This window comes from Corvus hawaiiensis, chromosome 3 (assembly GCF_020740725.1).
Source record: "Corvus hawaiiensis isolate bCorHaw1 chromosome 3, bCorHaw1.pri.cur, whole genome shotgun sequence".
NCBI lineage: Eukaryota > Metazoa > Chordata > Aves > Passeriformes > Corvidae > Corvus > Corvus hawaiiensis.
In genome coordinates, this window is record NC_063215.1 from 102,480,526 (window position 1) to 102,497,737 (window position 17,212).

The window sequence follows — 17,212 nt, forward strand, 5'->3', positions numbered from 1 at the left end:
AGCCTGTGTAGGTACCTGCTCTGGAAGGGAATTTAAGGAAGGCTGCAGGAATTTACAGGGATTAATTCACCACCAGGACCAGAGAGTAGGGCCGTGTGACTGGAGAGGCGGAAATCCCTCCTTCACACCATCTGTGGGCAAGGTGCACACACCAAGCAAGGACCAGAGAAGCCTTTACAGACAGGGCAGTCCCCTCTGCTAGTCCACCACAGGGAGAAGAAATGCAGAAATCCATAAATCCCACATTTACTGTGGCTGTCAAACAGCCAAGCTCACCAGGTGGGCAGCAGTTTCTCTATGTCATTCCCGCTGCTGGAATTACAAGATCTTCGTGCTCAAAATCACACAACCCTGGGCATTGTGTGAGGGGCTAATGCTGGTCTAAGCTGCTCTTCTGCCTTGTGCATGCTCTGCTCTTCTTTTGACACAAGTTACCACTTACTGGTCTGTGTTAACCTTCTGTGTCTGTATAAAGGCACACATACATAAACACACTTTTTTTTAAAAAAACAGACATATTTCCAAGCAAGGAAAGAAATTACCCTATACCTTACGCCTGTGTGCTCTGCTCTGATCCTGAAAGGAATTGCTATCATAAAAGATATAAATTTCCTGTATATTATTATTTTGAAATATGACACCACTTGGCTCCAAGATTATTAGTTTGTGAGTTTAATAGAGTCTTGTTTTTTCTGTAAGACTTTGGTTAGTCTAAGAGACTTTTCCTTTAGTGGACTACAAAGAAACTGCCAGGAACTCTAAGTCCCTTGCTAACAGAATTGTTTAAAAGGCCATTTCAATGTATCTTGATTTTTACGGGTCATGCTCTGAGTACAGCTGGTTTGAAGAGGAATCCTTCCCAAGCATCACACTGGGCTCTGCCACAGATGTCATGACGATGCATCCCCGGCCGTGCCTGAGGGCAGATTTGCAGGCAGATTAAACAATTTTCCATCTCTCTCCCTTCTAACACAAGCTCTGACTGTCACATGTGGAAGTGATACACTGCAGTCAGTTGCTGGGGAATGGGTAATAACGATTCCAGTTTGCTACTTTAGTGGCAAATTAGAGGAAATCCCTTAATCATGTGATGTCGCATCTTAGCATCCTACATTCTCTTTGCAGAAAAATAAAAACAGTTGTCCTTTGTAAAATGTGTTTACTGAATGCTTTTTCATCTTTTAGTCTGTATTTGAGTAAACAATTTATGCTTTCAAGGATCACTGTTGATTTCAGTACAACTCTGCATGCAGTGAACACTAAGCTCAGGCAGATGCCTAAGCACTTTGCAACCACTGGGTGGTTTGGATATTTGGGGTTTTTTAAGAAATTGCCCCTGACTGTTCAGCACACCATCTATTTAAAGGCTTGCCTGTTTCGGAAGTGATGATGGGATTGCCGGCTGGGTTTCCTGCCATAGCTACCAGTAGCACTAATAGTGTCATTCATTCCAAACAAACAACATAATAAGATTCTCATCTTCTCTCTTGATGACATATAATCAGATATGCATTATGAGCAATCATCTGTTTGTGTGTATTTATACTGTAAGACAAATCACTCGCACAAACACTAGCCAGCAATGCCTTTTTCTCTTTGTAGCTTCTGCCTCAGGTATTATTTGCTCTCCTCTACAGAGGATCTGAGTCTGCTGAGTTGATTGTTTGATGTGAGCAGCAGTGGTTTGCACTTTTAATGTCATGGATACCTGTATCCAAGATAGTGTTGTTTGGGATTTCCAGGAGCAGGTGTGCACTTTTTGCCAGGTATGAATAAATAGTTCACACTAATTAGGCAGCCAAACCCCAGATTAGTACTGTCTATTGTTCACAGTGTGTGACTGATCTCCTAAACAGAATGGTTTTATTTTATTTATCCTTCTTGCTTGAATGACAGCCCTGCCAGGTTTATGTGCAGCCCAAAACTGGGATTCATCTGCAGAGAACAATGGTGGGTAAGGTGATGCCTTGAGAGGCCACCTAAAAACAGAGAGTAGACAAAGTAAGGGAATAAAAGTAGGTGTTTATTTGAAGGGCCTTCAAAGGTACACCCTGGGGAGCCAGAGGCTACTCTCAAAATGCACCCAAGATGGACGACAGGTCATGAGTTCTTCACACTTTTATAAGTTTGGTTCATTTGCATATCAGGGTTAATTCTCCAATTAAAGCTTCAGTTAATGATGTCATTTCCCTAAGCTTGCTTCCCCCTTTAGAGGCTTTTGGTTTATACTTTTGGGCCTAGGACAGTCTGAGTGTCCCTGGAGAGCAGGCCTGGAGAGGCTTTGCTATGTCTACCTAGCATGAGAGAGCAGCAGTTAACAGGCTACAGGAAACTTCAGAGTTACACACTAGGCAGTACAGGGTTTGAAAAATATGCAAGTTAAAACCTAAGGCATCTAGGTCATCACAGGTTTTCCTGGAGAGAGTATAGCAGAGGATGTAGTTCATTGCAGGGGACAGAGGGTCTTTTCCCTTACCGCTGCAATCCCCTGAACCCAGAGGATGAAGCCCAGCACCAGAAGGGTTACTGCCTTCTGCCACTGAGAAGTTTCCTTTCTGTTGCTTTTACTGATCTTGAGATGTTCATAACCTCAACAGCTGCAGCAGTGGTTTGCTTCAACTGGAAGACAAAAAGTCATTGTAAATGGACATATTTTTATATGCCCATATTTTCATTACCTGTTTAAAAAAAAGACTGTGGCCTTTGTACCTGTGAATGGGAACGTTAGAATGAAAGCCAAGTCATTTCCCACGTCTCTGAAAGGCCCCTCACACAAGCGTTAATTCTGTTTAAAACATAATCTCTAAAAAACTTACTATTTTAAAAACCTAATCTTGCAAAAACAGTTTAGAGATTTCTATCTTCCTCTCTTCATTCCTTTCCTTCACCATGCATTCTCCAAGCCTTCCAGAGTGCCATGGCCTCCTTGTGCCCTACCTTAATCAGATCTGTATCTTCCATTTCTTGAATCGAAACAAAGCCAATAACCCACCACACTCTTAGGAAGCCAAAACAGTCTTCTGATGCAGAAACATTCATTTTTAAGCAATCCATTTAAAAAGCTGTGTCATCCAAGTTGTTCCAAAGTTAGATAGCAGATTGGGTCATAAAAAATTATTACCCTCAGCAGCACTATCTGCTGGGTGAGGTCACTACTGTATTACAGTTTCTTAATAACCTTTTTTTCCCTGTATAAGGCCAACAAATCTATGACATTTTTTCCCTGAACTTCTTGGTGGCATGAAGTGTCTTCTGGATAAATGTATTTGTTGGTATTAAATGTGCCACTTTTTCTGAAGATTTTCTTTCTTCTAGACTACTGATTTTTAGATTGTGGGGAGTGGCAAATATGCATCTGACCACCAAAACAAGAACAAGGAAAACCAAACCAAGCCTTAAGAGTGTGGGACGCCTCCCATGTTGTTAAATCATCGAGACTGTAGATAGGGAAGTGAATTTTATACTGTCAAATAAATACCTCATAGTAGAGAATGTTTGCTTCTATTCTATTCTATTCTATTCTATTCTATTCTATTCTATTCTTCTGGATATTTCTACTTACAATTATTTTTAAAGAAAATAGGACGTTAATATAAAGTCTTTGAAGCACCCCTTGCAAGGGCTGTATCTCCCACGGCATGAAGGAATCCCTGCCTCAGTTGAAACATTTTGCTGCCACTGAAAATTAATAAAGAGGAACACACTCACATGTGAGCTGGTGGTTCAGCGCTGCTAAACAAACCCAGTTCTCAGTGCACCCTGCCAAGCACCTATTGTCAGTCCTCATGTACTTTTATTTTCTTATTCTCCAGTCAGTTTAGAGCTCCTGGAGCAGAGCAGAGCTGGATTTCTTCCATAAAAAAAAATTGAGGAAACAGGAGGGAAAACTTCTTATTAAACTGAAAAATATTAAACCACTAAGGCATTTTTTTTAAAACTGAAAAGGTCAGCTGAAAAACATATCTTCTTTTGCAAGGTTTTTGTTTGTCTTAAATGGGCAGCTAATCTGTCAGGTATGGTTCATCTCTCACGGAAGAGAATGGAATACATTTATATTCCTCAGATTAATTTTTGTGATTATTTTTTGACTGTGCACCTGACATTATAATCTCTTGTTTTACCTCAGGCCTGTTTGAATCTATTTGCAGCCATCATCATTTCAAAAGAACAAGATATCCAGGAACAAGTGTCATCCAGTTTGCAATCTATTTCTCCAAGGTTTCATTCCAACTATGTGCACAGTTACCTGATGACTAAAATGCAATAGACCATAACACTATCACTGAATTACAGCTGTATTACAAATTTTACTTCCTACAGCTGACCTCAGCCTGGGAAAATAACATTTTGGCACCATTTCCAAAAAAAATGACAGCAGGGAACCTTTTGGCATGGCTGTCTTTACCTCGACCTTCCTGGTCAGTGCCAGCATCAGGGATGTGATTGGGACAGGTGATACTGCAGTAATGCCCGCTTGATTCACCAGGAGAACTCCTGAGCTCTAAATTACACCAGAGCCTGAGCCCTGTCTTTGCCATCCCACAGATTATGGAACCAAAGAAATATGTGCTCTGGACATATTTCCAGTGATCCTGGTGATTCTGGTGAGATGCAATCTGGTGTGGTGATAGCAGTAAACTGGGCTTTTATATTCTGTAGCTCTCTGGCTGTAAGTGGGCATTAACTGTTTACAGACCATGTCGAAATAGGGTTTGCTCCAAGGTGTGGAAGACTTCTTCATTCCTATGGTCTCCAGCTGCTGTTAACAAGGGTGCATCTTCTGGTGGCTTAATTTTAATCTCTGTACTTCCCATTAGGTCAAGACAGCAGTGTCCTGTTGCTGAAGTTGTGTCATGTTTCTTGGGAACTTTTTAGCTGTCTTTGTTTTCAGTCACCTTCACCCCCTCTTTTCTTCACTGAGTTAAAAGGTTTCATTAAATTTCTATCAGCAATTAGTAATGTCAGAGGTCCAGAAGCCCATGATGGATAGATCCTGACTTCTAATGCACAGGGAATGGTGACAGCAGGATGTGCAGGGCTGCTGCTGCAGATGCAAACTCCAGCCTCAGATGTCTGTTCCTGACTCTTGTTGTTGCTTGACACAGCAGTACTCATCAGTGTTTCTGTTTTCTTATCTGATACCCAACTTGTTTTTAAAACTCATCAGTAATTGGAGAAGTTCCTTGTGAATTTTTCACTTGTCCATTTTCTGCTTCACCATGACTTGAAATATCTTGACTTCTAAATTATTTTTCAGAGAGATCTCACAGAATGATGCCTTGGAGGTCATAGAAGCAAATGTGTTTTCCAACCTTCCCAAACTACATGAAATGTAAGTAATGAGCAATCTAAATGCAAAGGAGACAATTATAAAGATTCATTATAGGCAAGTATCAAAGGTTTTGCAGGTTGGTTCAGGTAAGCACTGAAGAATTGTAGCAATATAGGAGCATTTGAAATCTCCCTTTGCCTTTTCCATCTTCTTATCTAGCTTCCCATTTCTTTACTTGCTCAGCCTAAAATTAATCCTCAGATCACTGCCAGGATCAAAAGGTGGTAGGGTCTGCCAGTCTATGGCAGGCTGCTCCCTGAAATCATGCAGATCATCTGCTGTCAAAAAGAAAATCTCAGCATATTGTTCCACGACGTCATGGGACAAACACAATTTTAAGATCAATGTACTGACATTTTTTTTTCCTGATGTTTCATTTCCTCTTTGCAGAAGAATTGAGAAAGCCAACAACCTCGTGTACATTGATAAAGATGCCTTCCAACACCTTCCAAGCCTCAGATATTTGTAAGATCTTTTGTTCTTTACAAGTCCTAGAGTCATTTTGAATTACACGCTTCTGTATCTGTCCAGCTGGTGCTGAGCACTTTTGGTGATAAAACAGGATAATGGCCTCTCCTCACTACCAGTTGCACATTGTCAATCCACATCTTCATGCCTGCACAGTCCTCAGAAAAGCTGAAGATAAGAACTTCCACGGAGGACTCCCACACACGTTTCTTGAGCCTTTCTAAGCAACAGGTTGAAATGAGTGATGAGGAGCTGGACCTTCCTTATGTGTCTAGAAACAAGTTTAGGCTGAAATTCCTCCTGGGAGCTTAAGGACAAAAAAAATCTCTCCTCTGTCTTTGCTATGGTGCTGCCTTCTGTTATATGTCACATACATGGTGTTGTTAAGCATTCAAATTACTTTTTCTTTAGCAAAGGTAGTGTTATAGGCATGGTCTTCACAAATGTTTGATGTGAGATGATTAGATCCCCAAAATACAAACATATTGATGTATGGTACAGCTTTATTTCCTCAGCCAGAGGAAATGTCATATGCACCATAATGGTCATAGCTTATACAGCTCAAATGGTGCCCTTTGATGAGCAGGATGCCAATTGATTCACCCAGCAGGATCCCAACTTAACTTTTGTATGTCTGCCCACCTGAGCACATAACCCCCATCTGATTTTCCTGACTGACACAAGAAACCTTATTCATGCAAGACGTCTTTTCCTTACTCATCCAAGAAGCCTGGTCATGATTTCTACATTTCAGTACATAAAAGTAAGCATTTCATTGTCTAGTTAGATATTTCTTAAATACATGATGAAATCAGGTCAGTGGTTTGATAAGTAGCTCCCAGTAAGCCAAGGAGTGTTTAAAGTCTCTGAAAATCATTAGTATCTGACAGTTTCTGGGCTCAAAAATGCCAAGGGGCATTGCTTTGAATTTTTACTTTAAGATTTGAGATTTAAGACTTGGACTTTAGGAGATAAGGTGTAGTTAGCACTGCAGAAGACATTACAGTTTAAGCCCTCATTGAACTGGAATATGTGGCTAGATTTGGAGTAGGGTTTTTGCTCTTGCCAGTATTTTGACTGATTCCCACTTTATCAAATTCATCAGGCACCTTAGTAAACTTTAACTTTTGTGTTTGCATAACTAGAACAGGTTTTCTCTTGACAGTAGGGAAATAAAGCTTCAAGTTTGCATTGCCATGAGGAGAAATCACGTGCCTTTTTCAGCCCATTTCAAGCCTGAGTCATTCAGCAGTGGTTGAATGGGCTTTGAATAGCTCTGGCCACCTAAGAACAAAACCACAGCATTTATTTATCCCATGTAAAATCCCCAGAACAAGCTACCATGGGGAGTACAGTTGTCAGATGTACAGATGGGTAGAAAGAATGAGAGCACATTTATCTCACATGAAATTTAAGAAGAAATGTGAACACACTAAAGAACACACTAATTTCAGTGGTTGTTTAGATATGGGACACAGAAATCATTGGTAAAGGTAAATTCACACTTTAAATATCTGAAATAGTGAAAGCTTTTCTGTTGGCACTAGTTGATGTTGCCTCTTCTGAACATTTGTCATTCCACACTCCCATACATGTTGACTCTAACATTTGGGGTTTCTACCTGTATAAAAATTCAGCAGCAATACCATGACCTATAGAAGCAACAGATTAAAAATACAGATGATTGCTTGTCTACCTGACCATTCCCTTCTCCTCTTCAGCTAGTTTTTCTTGCTAGCTGATATCAGAGGAAAATGCGTTTTGGAGCTTTTTTAAGGTTTTTTCTCTTGTGAGCAAGGAGGGCTAGAAGAGACTCTCCAGCTACTGCATCCTATTTCTTTCTGGATCCACTTCATATATCCCATTAATTAAGTGCTTTATTGACATTCTTGCTTCTCTTCACTGTTCCCTGCTTTCTTGTTTTTTTCCAGGAGAGGCTTTTCCAGAAACTCAATGCTTTGGTGACTAGAAGATTTCTTCTAGTTTTATTCACGGCCACTTAATCCACATTCATTCTTGTGCCAAAGCTTTTCTCTGAGTTATGTTCATAAAATCCACCTGTGGTGTTTACCACTAATGGATTTATGCTGCATCCCCTCTGTGCCTTCATTTTAGGAGATAAAACCCCCCAGTCTTGCATGACTATAGACCATACAAAAGGTGCAGGTTTCGTGGCTCAGAGCTTATGAACAGATTGATGTGGGGTTTGTGCTGCTGACAAGGGTTGAGGAAGATGTGCTGGGGGTAAAAATCAGCGCCATATTGTTGGCTTCAGTGGAGCTACATCATTTCCCAACACAGGGAGCAGGAGCAGGACACAAAGTTATTGTTGGGGACTTCCTACGTCCAATGAGCCGGGCGTGATGCTGAGTTACATCATGCTCAGATCATCTCTCTACATACAGCCACACCTTCGTGTTCTGTTCTGGCACATTGCTGTAGGAAAGATGCCATTTTCTCTATCTCCTGGTTTCACTGAGTGGTGCTTGCCCTTTTGGAAGCTGAAAAGGCAGAAAGCTTTGCTATTTGAAAGGGTACAGTAGTTAATTTAATGAGAAAGCAGAAACCTTGATGGAAAGCTGTAAAACAGCATCTGGTGAAGGTAACCCAGTTCTCATATTCACCTTCCTCTTGATGCCTGACACAAGGAAGAGGCAATATTGAAAATATAAGGCGAGATGTCGAGGAGGTTAATAGATTGATAGTTTTTCAGTTCAGTTAGGGGGGGGTCTTGTGGTGGTTGTTCAGGGTTTTTTATACAATACAGAGGCAAAAAGTTGTAAACATGTGGGACTATAGTTTAAAATAATTCATAAAAGGGTAAAGCATCTGTGTGGAGCAGCTATTGCAGAAATGATAAAAATTTTAAGGCCAGGAAAGGAAACTTGTAAAACCTGGAAACTTGTAAACCTGTACATCACTGCCTAATTTTCACATTAATTGCTGTAAGTTAGGAAGGAATAGCACATGATTTCATCAATATCTTGTCACATAACAGGTTAGGTGGTTCTGTCTGACTGTGTGAGGAGGTACAGAGAGACCAAGCTGCAACCAGCATCTCAAAGCATGAGGACTTGGGTACCTGCCCCTTCCTGGAACATTGTGGTTCTTCTGAAGTTCCCAGCTCTGGGGACAGTCTGGCAGGGTACAAGACACATGCTCTGATTCCTTGCACAGTTTTGTGGCTGTAGCAGAACTGTAAAAACACAATTCAGAAAATCTTTCAGAAAAACATATATTTGCTGGTGGTTTTCATTTAGAAAACACAGAGAAAAAAAATTAATCAGTCTCAATGTCCAAAATTGAGCCCAGCTACTACAGCCCACTACTTTAATGACTTTTGCAACACATTGTTGGCAAGGCTTTCTCTCTGTTCCTACAAAAACAGCTGTATAGCCACTCGGTCTTGTTTATGGGCAGGCAAGAAGCTCTAGCTAGACTTGTCAGTCCCCTCATCAGCTTCATGGGTTCATTACAGCCACCAGCTCTTGAATATTAATATGCTTTTTTTATTATCTCTGTCAACTTGGGTACAAACACATTTCTTGCTCAGCCCACTCCCTTCGTCTCCTGCATCATCGTTACCAGTATGGCAAAAAAACAAAGGAGAGGAAAATGCTGAGAAAATGCAGTGCTGAATAGCCTAAACCTTCTAGAAACAGGCAACCTTAACTTTCTCACCAGTCTTTTAGAAGTACTGAAGAGAATTGCTAATTGGTCTTCTTGGGTATATGCCAGAGAGACAGACTGCTTTAAAATGGTGACTTACTGACCTTTTCATGGGTACAAGATTATTTATCTGGCTCTCATTAGGAAGACCTGTGCCATAGTCTGTTTAATATTGTAGTGATGGCTTTTCAAACCCATTTTCTTTCCAAAATTAGTTCTTATATGCAATCTATGTCCTTTGGTTCATTTTTGGAGGGGTGTTGATGTCCTGCATTAAGCAATCTCAGTTTACAATACAACGATTTAAATGTAACACTCCTTCCAGGTCAACTTTTAGGGCATACAGCTGAATTGTTGGATGGGAGGGGAAATATAGGCGCCAAAACCATGTGTTTTGCTTGCAAAAGGAACAGAGCCCAACTCCAAAGTCTTAGACCTGCCTGGTCCTTCCTAAACCTAAATCTGTATTTGCTGCAGGTGCAGCAAAGTCCACAGAATTACTGACCCTTTGCTTGGAGAAGACTCTTCAATAAAAAGAAGTGATGCTCCACTCTTTCCTTTGGCATGGCAGCCTCATGGTTAAAGACCTTTCCCCAGGAGTGGGGGGACTGCAGATTTAAGAAGCCTGGGATACGTGAATCAGAGGAATGTCTCGCTGGAATCAGGCTCACTCTCACCATAAAGTAACCAGTGTGATTAAGGGACACAAAGATAATGCTTCCTGAGTGGTGTTGTATTTATCTCTGCCTACCTTGAGTTTGCAATTTAGCAAATACCCACAGTAAATTGATGAGGTAAACTGCGTTTCCAGATTTGTCAGAAGAGCTCCTACAATTTGGCACAAAAAAAGAGCAGATGTGTTGCTATATCTGCAGATAAGCAGCCAGAATCTTCCAGGAATTAGTTTCTGAATGATCTTTTTTTTTTTTTTTTTCTCTGCTGATTGTAGTGCTCTGTTTTCTTAAGTGTTGACTCCAGTAAGCCTTTTCAGAAAGACAATTAATGTCTTGGAAAGCAGCCATCAGCCATCTGAAAAAAAACAGGTTCTCACCAAGCTGTTTAAGCATGGCAAGGGGGGACTCAGTTATAACACAGATTAAAGAGGACATTTGTTTAAAGTGAGGGTACTAAGGATGTATACATTGTATGGTAAATATATTGACAAAGCTGTCCTGCAGGAAAGATATTCAGTAAATTGGATTATCTACATTCTAAAAAGATTATCCACTTAAAGGCCTCTGGAGATTTGCTGGTTGAATAAAAAGAGAGGGAAGATCTAGGCTGCAGTCTAGCTAAATATTTTTTCAGTTCTTTTTCTGCATTTAATTAAAAGAACATCCTCTCCTGCTCCTAATCACCATTCTGTGCCTCTGTGCAATCGGTGCCTTGTGCCACCTGTAGATTTACTTCAGTATGTAATGATTTGTCAAAGATGCTTTCCTCTTCATCTCATGCTGCTCAGTTGACACCAGTGAAAATTGAGCCCTGAACACTTCGGAATTACTGGAAAGATCAGAACTAACCCAAGGCATTGGGGAAGTTTTTTCTCACATGTACAGTGAAAGCCCTGATAACCAATGTGGAATTTTGATATGCTGGGAGTAAGCTGCCCTTGGGAGCAGTGTTTGAATAGCATGCATTAGAGTCCTCTCACCTCTCATTGCTGCACCATGAGGACTGAGATTTTCTCAGGAAAGGACTGGGGAAGGAAAAGCTTCTTATGTTTTCTCTGCCCTGCAGTAGCCACGCACTACTTGGCAGCAGTCTCCTCCTTCATTTTCCTACTAAGGGAAATGTATGCCATAATTTGTGTTTAAAAGGGGCTTTGTAAAAAAGGATTGCGTGAATTTTTAGTTTATGACTCATTTAAAATTAAAGGCAGCTTTCAACTAAAACCCTGTACATCTCCAGTAATTTAGAGAGTGTATTTTAAAATATTGTAAGGGGGAGTTATAGGTTCTTCTCTCATTGCTTCTAATTTTTTTTCAGCAAACTCCTTTTACAAAGTGTAAGTGCAGAAATATTTTAAGTAACAAGGGCCTTGTAGTAATCCACCTGCTTCATTAATCATGCCTTCTATTTAACTATCTGTAATAGTTTTTCAAAGGCATATTTGTGGAGCTTTCATGGTGACAGCTGTTATTTTTAAGTTAATGCAAAGTCAGACCACTCTGACTCTTGAGACGAAACAGTCATGACATTTCAGCAGCTTTCTTTTCAACAAATTGGCTTCTTGAATATTCACTAATACTACTTTAATTTTTCCCTGCATATGAAGTATTGCTTTCTGTTATAAGATGAGACAGATCAAAGTTGGCCTTTCAGCATCTGAGGATACCCAGATACCATCTCAGGGAGCTCAGAGCAGTACTTATGCAAGTGAATGACTATTTTATGGACTTATGTGTCACCCTGAGTTCTCAAATATAGGATTTGGTTGTCACATGGAGGCGTTCAGTTTCAGTTCAAATTATGAAACCTGAAAGACTGCAACTCTCCTGAAATAATCTAGGTTCATAAAAAAACATCATATGAACAATGTTACCTTTTTCCAGTCTCAACCAGTCCTTTGATCACAATTCAACTCTTCAGGAATGATTCAGTTAAAAAAAAATAAATAAAGTTGCATCTAATAATAAAAGAATATTGTTCTGTCTAAGTGCCATGATAAAAAATAATGTCCATATCCTATGTTCCTTAAGAAACCAACAGTCTCAGTGAAAGGTTACTTTCTCTACCATCTCATATATTAAAAACACAAAGATATAATCAAACTTTCAAGAATCCAAATTTTCTCTTTGTTTGGTGGGGTAAACATGAGACTTTTTGGTGTCTGGGAAAAACTCCCAAATGGTCAGAGCCCAGTCCAGTCCAGCTCCTCCCTCCAGCACTCAGCCCTCCTTCCAGCCATCAGCAGCCACCAGTCATCTCCTGCTGCATGGCAACATCATATTTGTCCTGTCCTTGCTACTGCTCTGGGTAACAAATTTTGACAAAATTAGACATGGTCCATCTCTGTGGATACCTGTGACCTCACTGGCTGTGAGTACAGGGTTGTCCTTCAGAGTCAGCAGGTCCAGCCATGTGTTCCATGGACAGGAACCACAGTGCAGAGGCCAGTGGTGGTCGGTGCAGTGGGAGGGTGGAGGCAATCTAAGGATAGAGGCTCAGGTCCATTTCCAGTTGCAGAGACTGCTGAAATGTTCCCGTGGTTTTGGCTCCTCTCTATCAAAGGTGCTAGGGAGTAAAATGTCCTAATTCTCTGCTAATTTCATCAATGAATGTTAATTTTCCATAGAATTAATGTATCCTGTATTAGAGCAAAAGGGTAAAATTGTGGTGAGATTATACTTTTGTCTTAAAACAGCTGTTATGAAAATAATTATCCCATGTCAGTGCAGCTGATTTCTTAGAATGCTGTTGGGAAATTAATATGGACAATTTCCTGAGATCATCAGGTAGGACTGTGTAATCATCCAAGGTAGGGTTTCTCTCTTTACCTCTGTGGGGCAGAATTCAGCTTGTACTTTGGACAAAAACCTTTTTAAATTACAAGGTCAAGTTTTTTACTGGCAAGCCCCACTTCTGTGGCTAAACTGCCTTTTGTGACAACCATTTTAAGTCCAATGTTCTTTCTTCTTTGTTAATTACTGCTTTCTTTCCCAGGGCAGAGTAAATAATCTTCATCTTCTCTTCCCCTTAGGTTAATATCAAACACTGGCCTTCGGTTTTTACCCACTGTCCACAAGATTCACTCTTTCCAGAAAGTTTTGCTGTAAGTTTGAACGTTTGCTTGTCACTTTTTGGAAGTTCCCTTTGAGTGTTCTGCTCCAGCAAAACCTTTCAAGACATGATTCCCCTTGTGTTCATTAATTAGCTCCACAGTGGCATGTTGATTGCAATTTTGCAGTCATTGATGCTAATGTGGCTCAGAAGGTCTCAGTTGTCTCCAGGTTTCCCTTGTACAAAACGTTGGAACTTCACTTTACAGACCACTCTTCCTTTAACTGCACTGTCAGCACATGTCTGGGTGGCACAGGGGACAGATAACAGCCTTTGACTCCTCTTTCAGAAGCTGAAATCCAAACCAGGAAGGTGGCAGTGGAAATTTGTTGCCACCTGGCGACACTTTTCTGGCCTGCATGGGAAGAGTCACTGATCTCAGAGCTGTGTTCCATCTGAAGTGGCCACATCATAGAGGAAAGAAGAAAAAAGACAAAAAAAACCCAGACTCAGGGAATTATCTACCATAACCTCTTTTGTTTTCCCCTGGCAGTAAAACTATCCAGAGAATGAAAATGTTTTCCTATGGAAAATTCCAGTGCCAGCAAGGAAAAAAATATTTGTGCAAAATTTTGTGTGAAAATAGGCTGTTAATTTCCTAAAGCACTTCTTCTGTAGAAAAAATGCATATCAGAAAAACTTGATTTCTTTTTCACTTAAAAATATTTTGACATACATTTCTCAATCAGTTCTTAGAATAACTGAAAGCGTTCTTTCGGACAAGATTTATTGTTAATTAACGCACAAAATTCTGCATCTTCAGATCTTTGGAAGATTTCAACCTGCAGAAACCTTAGTCGTGCAATTATCTTAGTAATAGACATTAATATGAATAAAAATGCATATAAAGCACAGAGAGGGATGCCTGAATATGGTATGCACACATGTAAGAAAAGAACTAAATTTCAGGAATACATTTGACATATGTAATTCTGAGAACTTCACTTCGCTGCTCCTCGAAACCACCATGGAAATGCAACACCTGTGTCACTACAGAGACTTTCACCTGTACACCTTTGTGTTTATCACCAGTCTTAACTAGACTGGAATTACTGTGTCCTGTACCGGCAGGAGGTTGTTAATTTTTTAGGTGCAACTCCTCACTTCCCTGTAAGAATAAATAGACCTTGATACTGACCGAGTCCCAAACTAGACCTCACTTCAAACCTTGGTTCCTCTGAGGTCAATAATAAAATTCCCTTTGGCTTCAGTTGTGCCAATATTTGAGTGCCAAAGACAGGTCTTGATGTTTATAAAGGGCGGATCTGTAGCAGAGGGATACAGTTCACTTGCATGGGTGCCATGTTCCGACCCTATTTCTGTCTCTGCTGACCTCAGTTTGCTGAATGAAGCCTCTGTGTAAGTGTCACTCGGTGCAGAGTTGTGGCTGTACGGAGCTGTCAGCAAGAGATAATTTTGGAACCGCGCCTAATTTCAAGCTTTGCAGATAATTAATTTTGTTCCATGCTTTCCAACAGAAACAGCATGGAGACAGCCATATCCCCAGTCTAAATTATGAGTAACACTATTTAACTTCTTTGAGGCCTATTTTGAGCCAGCAACAGAACATTCGGGTTTTTTTTATATCAGTCACAACTGAGGAAAGACGGAAATTCCTATTTGTCCATTCAACAAACTGCACTGACAGGGGTTCTGCATTTAAGTTCTTAAGCACATACAGAGCTTATAACATCAGCTGTTGACATCAGCTGGGGAATGATTCATGGGCTGGTAGGTGCCCTGCTGAATCAGGCCAAAAAGGCTAATGGCTTTCCTCCTTCTAGTTGGGAGGCTGGGAGAAAGGGTGGCCTCACAGCCACTCCAATTGCGTTTTCTGGGGAGTTTGTTTGCTGGAGGAGCTGTTTCATCCACCTCAGGGTTATAGACCTGAGCTTTTATGCATTTTAATGTCTTCAGCCTATTTGGGAGGAAAGTATGGGTGGGGGGGCAGGTGGGAAATGTTTTGCTCCAGCCTTTTTTATCAGGAAGGTTTGTGCTCTGCGGGAAAAAAATGTCTTGGAAACGTACGTTATTACCCTCTATAGTCTATAGTATTTCCTCAGATTGTATATAAGGGAAAAATACTGTGTTTGAAGCAGCATATTGTATTGAAAGGCTCACAGAAGTACAAAAAGGTGTAGTTTCTATTGTATTTTATTTTTCAGAGATATTCAAGACAATATCAATATACGTACAATTGAAAGAAATTCATTCATGGGCCTGAGTTCTGAAAGTGTGATTCTGTGAGTAGACATAGGAAATTCATTATTCTCCTTGTTAGCTCATTTCTTTTCCAGAACAGGGTCAAGGATACCAGGGGTTGGGCACTTTTTCATACACTTCCAAAATCAATTTGAGATTTTACATTTCTCCTTGCCCCTGAGATCTCTGTATTCTGTTTTCCTGCCATGAAACAAATGAATGTTTTTGGGGCTTTTTGTTGTGTTCTAGTCCTGCTCTTTATTTTAGAAGCACATCAGGGAGCAAATTTAGTAATTACCGATGCCAAGGTTAAACACCTACAGCTACACAGTTCCCTGTGAGAAAAATTGTGTTCACAGGGATGGCATGACTCATAAATATTTACAGTCAGACACATCACTCAAAGACATTTATTACTTGGGCAGAATGTATGTAGATGTTGTGGAAATGTGGTTTATTTGTACACAGTGTTAATGCATTGGTACGGGCGGGTTCACAGCGCAGTTTGGAGCTGCATGGTTAGACGGCTCCACATCTGATTTGAACAGTCGTGTATTTTAATGAACTAGCTGGCGTCTTTGATCCCTTCTCTCTGCATACCAAAACATACTGTTTGCTTGCTAACAAGCTGCCTTCCTTTCACTTAGCCAGTGGCCAGACTGAAAAAAATTCCCACTGTGTTTGTGTGCTTTAGCTGGCACACTGAGAGAGAAAAGCAAGGTTTGAATTGACTGACTGGGCTCATGTCGATTCTGGGGGGAGCAAGGTCGGACCATCAGCAATGAAGAGAGGCCAGTAGCAAGTCATTTAGCTTTATCTCTTCCTTTTCCCTATCAGTTATGCATAACCTCTCTCTATTTCAAGTTCTGAAGTTTTAAACACACACACACACATAGACACAGACTTTTCTCAAATATATATTCAAGTAATTATATCACAAGTCCACTGCTTTATCTTTTCTCCTGTGATGATAATATTTGCTGCTCAGGTAGGACTTTGCATTTTCAAAGCACTGCACAACAAATACTGTGTTTGTTTTCATAATTCCACCAGAGGGTGATATTAATATCCCAGATTTTTACTGTATTTTGACCTCTCTGTGCCATTTGAGCAGCTCTAAGTTGGCTTCCCCCTCCCACCCCAGAATGTTTCATTCCTTATATCAGGAAGAAATTCTTAACTGCGATGGGGGTGAGGCAGTGGAACAGGTTGCCCAGAGAAGCTGTGGATGCCCCATCCCTGGAAGTGCTCAAGGTCAGGTTGGATGGGGCTTTGGACAAGCTGGTCTAGTGGAAGGTGTTGCTGTCCACAGCTGTCTGGAACCAGGTGATCTTTAAGGTCCCTTCCAGCACAAACCTTCCTATGATTATATGATGCAATTATTGCCTGGATATTGAAGGATACCTCTCTGGGGACTTCAGGCTGCTGGTTTGCTAGCAAAATTGTCCTGGTGGGGGGATCATGTCGACTTCCAGCTCCTTTGCCCTGCCTCCTGCAGCTCCCCATTGTCATGGGCTTCCTGCATCCACCAGTGTGTGCAGGAGCTGGTAGAGCTGTGTGAGCAGACCTGGCCTCCACCACCCCAGTCAGACAATGTCCTGGCTTTGCTCGAGTTCTCCCTAGAGCAGTTCAGGACAGAGGCCCTGTATGTGCCCTATGAGAGTCCCTGTTTAGGCTTTCTTTCTGCTGTGGTGAACTTAGTTCATTTTAGACACAAATTTGCCATTTTTCTGTACAAAACAGAAGTCACAGCAACTC

The 17,212-nt window shown here is 40.8% G+C and overlaps 1 protein-coding gene across 6 annotated transcripts in view; it reads left to right on the forward strand.

The window, feature by feature from the left end:
* FSHR (follicle stimulating hormone receptor) overlaps positions 1–17,212 on the forward strand; it is a 216,194-nt gene that overhangs the window by 181,766 nt on the left and 17,216 nt on the right. For 3 of the 6 annotated variants that reach the window (XM_048298952.1, XM_048298947.1, XM_048298953.1), the window contains exons 3-6: positions 5,258–5,332; positions 5,723–5,797; positions 13,173–13,244; positions 15,418–15,495. In XM_048298952.1, coding sequence (XP_048154909.1) covers positions 5,258–5,332; positions 5,723–5,797; positions 13,173–13,244; positions 15,418–15,495 — 300 coding nt within the window. The remainder of the gene's footprint in view (positions 1–5,257; positions 5,333–5,722; positions 5,798–13,172; positions 13,245–15,417; positions 15,496–17,212) is intronic. The other 3 variants (XM_048298949.1, XM_048298951.1, XM_048298950.1) reach the window with 3 other exon arrangements.